Here is a 6,000-nt window from a genome sequence, read left to right as displayed (position 1 = left end):
TAGTTACACTTAACCCCCCTACCCCCATAAACTACAAATAAAGAATAATAATAATAATGATAATAAAGAAAAAAAAATCGGTAATGCCGAGCAAAATCGTTTGATTTTGCCAATAGAGGCAACTCTTCTACCTGTGTATCCTAGATGCCTTAAAAACAAGAACATGCTTTATTATTATATCTTCAACCATTATAGATACAAAGTTTTAAATTAAATGAAAAAAGGGATTGTTCGTGATATTACCCCTAATTCACGGGCGATCATGAACTCTCTTCAATCAGTATGCTCTGCCCGACGTTTTACTATAAATCATGAAATTTATTTGTGTTTGCTTCTAAAACAACGATTGGTCTATAATAGTTCACTTCAATAGCGCATTCTCCCAATTTATGCAGCATGAATGATATGGGTGGGGCAAGACGAAATAAAGGTGACGTAACTTTTTCTAAAAAATAGGCCTATACTGCCCATCTCTATCTTCACTTTTTATTCCTCTTTTCCTTTTTGTTTCTTCTCTCTTTCCTTTCTATAACACTTTATATAGGGACGGTCGCCTCTTGGCGAATTAAGAGAAAACGAGTTGCTGGAAATCGACAGGTCGACTTGGTTTAGTGAGTCATAAAACAAGATGACGAGTTGTTGAATCTCTGCAGGTAATTGCTCGTTCTTTTAAGCCAATATTGCCAATCATATCTACGGTTCGTGCGATATTAGCCCTAATTCGTGGACTATCTCTGGAATCTCCCATTCTGAGCGATCCAATATGATGATTCTCTATGCATAGTGCATTGAGGGGTGTTGTGTCTGATTTATTGTACACTGTTAGAAAAAACAGAATATTTTACAGAAGTAAAAAAAAACAAAAACAAAACAAACAAACAGGTTTTACAGAAAGAAATAACCAAATCATTCTATAAATTGTTATAACAGGAAACATTTTCCACAATTTTAAACAACAGGTCTTTAATTTTTTTTTATTACAATGAATTTGTACGGTTACATACACCAAATAAAAATTTTCTGTAATTTTACACAAGTATATGTAAGATTACACAGTGCAGTAAGATTTAAAAGTTCTCGAGACTCTGCTGCGGGAATTATGTTTTTTTTAAGTATAAATTTTCTAACAGTGTACATGTTGGTTGGTCAGAGAGCGATAAAAATACCTGCCTAGCAATTTCTTGATTTCTCAGGACCTTGAACTATCTTATGTAATTTATTATTTATTGGATTAATCCTGATGGCCCTCTTCATTTTCACCACCTTTATTGTTCTACGTTTCTTAAAAATCCATTGAATGACGCATTTTGAAAAGATGCATTTTTCATCGTCACTGACTCTACATGTATAAACACTGGCAGGTGCATTTGTGCCTTTTATTCTCGCTTTCATCATATCACTTCGTCTTTTACTTCTTTTATGTTACATATTTTCTTTCTTTCTTTATCTCCACTAGTTCTTCTTCCGCTCCCCCTTTATCCCCTTCTTCGTCTTCAACGCAGACCTAGCCGATATTTATTCTTATTATTTTCTTTAAAAAAAATCTCTTATCGCATTACAATGGAAACGGCTAAAGTATTCCGCATCATCCTCTTCGATTTTCAGTATCTATATTATCATTAAACTCTACCCACTAATCATTCTTCAGTTATCAGTGTTTTCCTTCAGTAGCTTTATTCCCCATTCAACCCTGCATCTTTCTCTCACCTGAAAGCAACACCAATTTGTTCCCATGACAACAGGACGCCACCTCGCCACTGGAGCAGGTGCTGCGCCACTCTCCCGCTCCAAGACGCAGTTTCCGCCCCTTTCAATCCTCCAAATGCTGTTAATAATCTATACCTTACACTCACTTCGACTTCCTGCCCCATCTATTCAGCAATTCAGTTTTATTTTGCTACCAACCATCTAGGAAGATCCAGGAGTTTCATCCTTGGTTAAAGGAGGAGGAGGAGGCGCGATAGCTCATCAGTCAGTATAGAGCGGGGGTTTCGATTACCATTTGATGCGCTAGTGCCCTTTGGTAAGGCATTAATTCTCATTACCAGGTCCCTCGGAGAGGACGTTAAGCTGTCGGTCCTTTGATTGTTTGCTTACAAGCGTTTATGCTTTCTTAGCAATTAGGTAAAAAAAAACACCACCCGGAGTAGTTGTTTACAGAGGGATATGTTAAGTGTCCATCTTTAATACCCAGAAGCATCTTTTAGTGTAGGAATTTTTTGAAAACAATGACAAGTACGGTATTCAAAACTGAAGCAGCTCAAATACAATCTGGATAAAGATGTAGTTTGGACATAGTCAATAACCCGATCCGCCGTACAAATTGTGTCCAATAAGAGTGTTTAACTGTTCAAGCTGTAATTCCGATACATTGTATTCATAATCCATTCCTATCACGTCCCAATCGAAAAGGATAATAGCCTTACCTTAAATTAAGCTGGAAAATGAGTGTATAATTAGGTGAAAAAATGGGAGTGATGTTTTGTTAAAAGACGTGATTGAGAAAAATCTCTATTTCCCCATTGTTATCGCATTATTGATTTCAGTTAAGGCCTTTTACACTGTAAAAAACTATTGGGTAAAAATGCTCCATGAGGGTGATTATGTGTCCAACCGACATTGGACATTTCTTTTGGGCATTTTCATTTATCCAGTGTGGTAAAAAAATTGCCCATTCTAAAGTAATCGCTGCTTATTTTTTAACCTTATTGGACAATTTTCTTCCCGCAATGGGTAAAATATTGCCCGAAATTGGTTGAAGGCAGATACCCTCGTGGTGGATACAATTTTACCCAATATTTTCTACGTGTATAGTGTATAGCTGAGAAGGTTTCAAAATTGTGTTATACCGGTAGCTACTTTTTGATGATTGCTAGTATTGTGAGCCTTTAAAAATGACGACGAAAGTGAATATCGTGTCAGTGGATCCAGATATAAAAACTTCTACGCATGCTCAAAACATTTAATTAAATACACAGAATGAAAACAATACATTTATTTTATTGAATAAAATGATAAACGATTTTTTTTCTTCGGAAGGTGTACTCGGGGAAAGCGGGATTTGGCATACATACTCAAATCGAGTTTTAACTGAAGTTGTTGTTTTCGAAATATCATAGACATTCATGAGATTATTAATATTCATAAGATAATAACTTATATCATGCAGATACAAAGGTCAGTACGATGAACATTGTCTGTTTAATTACATTACATAAAGGCCTATGTACATTGGGTGTTTCAGAAAATAAATCAGGTCAGTGACAGAAGAGTCATTTAAGGTATTTTTTTTTATAAGCACTTGTATCACGTGGATGACATGTACCTTGATGGGGTTTCCAGGGCTATCTACAACATAATTGTTCCAATAATATTCGAAATATTGTCGTGGTATATATATATATATATATATATATATATAAACACTGTAAACACTGCGGTGTTAAAATTGACACCAATTTGTGTTAATAGAGGACCACACCCTAAGGTGTTAAAATTACACCCTAGAGATTAAACATAACACTAAAGAGTGTAAATGTATCAACAAAAGGTGTTGTAATAACACCTATAGGTGTAAAACTAACACCACCAATTTAACACCGGTGTAAAATAACCGGTGTGGTCCTCTATGTATACCGGTTCACACAGTTTTTGCTGTGTGTGTGTGTATATATATATTTAAATTTATATATGTATATAATACTCTGCTTTCTGTACCCAATATTGGATAAAATGGTAACATGCATGTTGGTTGGGTAAAAAGATACGTAATATTTTGTAAATTTTACGCAATGTTACGTTGAAATTTACCCCAATGCATTTGGCCCAATATGGAGTAACAAAAAACCCCAGCTAACGTGCATGTTTCCTTTTCTACCCAATATTGGGTAAAATCTTACTCAATGCTTTTAGAGTGAAGCGACTCTGATAGCCGAAATCAATTAAATCATTTTCTTAGGGCCTTGTTTTCACTCTAAAAAGAAAGAAATGTTAACTTAACATTTGAAAGGTTGGAGGAGTGACAACATTTTCTATAGGTTGCATTTACCACTTTGAATGGTTCTACCCACACATAGAATGTTGGATTCAGCTTTACAGAAGGTTGGATGTAACATTTGGAAATGGTAGTCACTCCTCCAACCTTTCAAATGTTGATTTAACATTCGAATTTTAGAGTGTTGATTTGGGTAAACCACCTGCTATTTTACACAATGTGGGTACAAGAATAATCATCATTTTAAAACTCAAATTTTAAGAATACTGAATAAGTTAGTTGTTAAGTCAAATAACTCCGAGCTTATCAAATTTATATTTTGTCATCGGAATTATGAAAGTTTCTTGAAATCTCTATTTCATAGACGGTATGCCTACAGAAATGAAAAAGATGAAACACAAAACATATCATCGAGTCACAAGCCAATGAATGGATGACTACTAGGCGAGTTGGGGGGGGGGGTGGTGGTGATGATGACAATGGTGATGATGATGGCAATGGTAATGATGATATGATGATAATGATGATGATGATGATGATGATGATGGTAATGATAATGATGAAATGAGAAAATGACTTCTTTTCACTCAGTTTGAAGAATCTTCAAGAGCTGCTTCTGATAAGTGTGAACGCTCAGGTGTTCGAATAAGTGGTAAACACTATGGACAATATAAGAGAAAATCACCTGCCCCACACTCGTGCAAATAGACGCATTCATAGACAAATTGTCAACAGTATTGTGAGAAATCTACGTCAAGATGACCAAGAAGGCGAGTTCAAACAGTCTCTTCAAACCAATCAAAGTTCGATATTTTTTACCTTCTCTCTTTATTTACCATAATAAACAGATAGAGCAAAACATACAAGAGAGAGAGAGGTAGAGAGAGAAAACACACTTTTAGGCCTTGACCTGACTGTCATACCAGTAAGAAACAACAACAACAGACACTTATGAGATATGAAAGCACCAAACAGTCTGCTTGATATGAATTAATAAAGAAACCTTGGTGCGAAGATTCGTCCAATCAATGTCGACCAATAAGGAAGGCCGCCAGTTTAGTGGATTTCTCCAGACGACATCTTAGCAATACTTCATTTTGGCGCGAACCGATTAATCACCCACAGGCGTTTGCTGATTTCTCTGAAACGCCCGGATGCCAAACAAGCAATCGCCGATAAGCAATCCATCACGTATCGAACAAGCTATTGGAATTTAAGTATATCGGAAATTGGATTCATAAATTTGGGCTAACAAAACAAAAAAAATAATAATAAAAGAGGGAGAGAAGCTAGAGAGATGGATTAGTATCATTACCTCGGCCCAATTTTGAAAGTTTTTGTATTTGTTGCCTTCCCCCGTCAACAAAATGATGGACGAAGGCGTCGCCGATGATGATAGAGCGAGGGCGGGAATGAACAGGAAACCGTCCCCTGGTGGAGCACCCACGTCACCTGGTAAGTGGTGTCGAATTGACGTCGATATTCCTCGATGTTGTCGAATTAAAAACAATTAATATCCCCTGTAATCACCAGTTCATTTGAGAATAGCTATCTCCATGATTTGAGCCTATACATAATATAATGTCACTAAGGATCTTTTGTATGTACCGTGAACCTATTAATAGTGGGAGGACGTTAGATTGGATTTTGTTTTTTCACTACATTTAAAAAGTGAAATTGGCCAACGGCGGTCGGAGTAATCGGTCGGGGATATTTCTTCTCAACACGCAGGAAAAAAGAAGTGATTTAAGAGTATTATTTTGGAAATTATTTCACTGAACGACATCAACGATCAAAATAAAAATAGAAATTGCAGGAACGGGGTAAGTTTTTCATGTGATGTGTAGATATAGCATATAATTTAGGATGTGGTCTTTATAGATCATAATTATATACCTTTTTTTCTTCAATCGAACACCGTGTTCAGAGGCAAATATATATCAATACCATTTTCATGTTAGAATTGCATATTCTCACATAAACGCCGTTTAATTTATATCATTCTA

General features: G+C 35.8%; 1 protein-coding gene across 1 annotated transcript in view; it reads left to right on the top strand.

The window, feature by feature from the left end:
* Nucleotides 1-4,711: 4,711 nt before the first annotated feature.
* The window catches only part of LOC121430468, a 36,958-nt gene continuing 35,669 nt past the window's right edge, over nucleotides 4,712-6,000 (top strand). Inside the window, exon 1 of the mRNA XM_041627737.1 lies at nucleotides 4,712-5,449. Coding sequence (XP_041483671.1) covers nucleotides 5,362-5,449 — 88 coding nt within the window. The 5' untranslated portion in view covers nucleotides 4,712-5,361. The remainder of the gene's footprint in view (nucleotides 5,450-6,000) is intronic.

Source organism: Lytechinus variegatus, chromosome 1 (genome assembly GCF_018143015.1).
Source record: "Lytechinus variegatus isolate NC3 chromosome 1, Lvar_3.0, whole genome shotgun sequence".
In the NCBI taxonomy this organism is placed as follows: domain Eukaryota; kingdom Metazoa; phylum Echinodermata; class Echinoidea; order Temnopleuroida; family Toxopneustidae; genus Lytechinus; species Lytechinus variegatus.
Note: the sequence above shows the minus strand (reverse complement) of the source record. Positions and strands in the feature narration are given on the sequence as shown.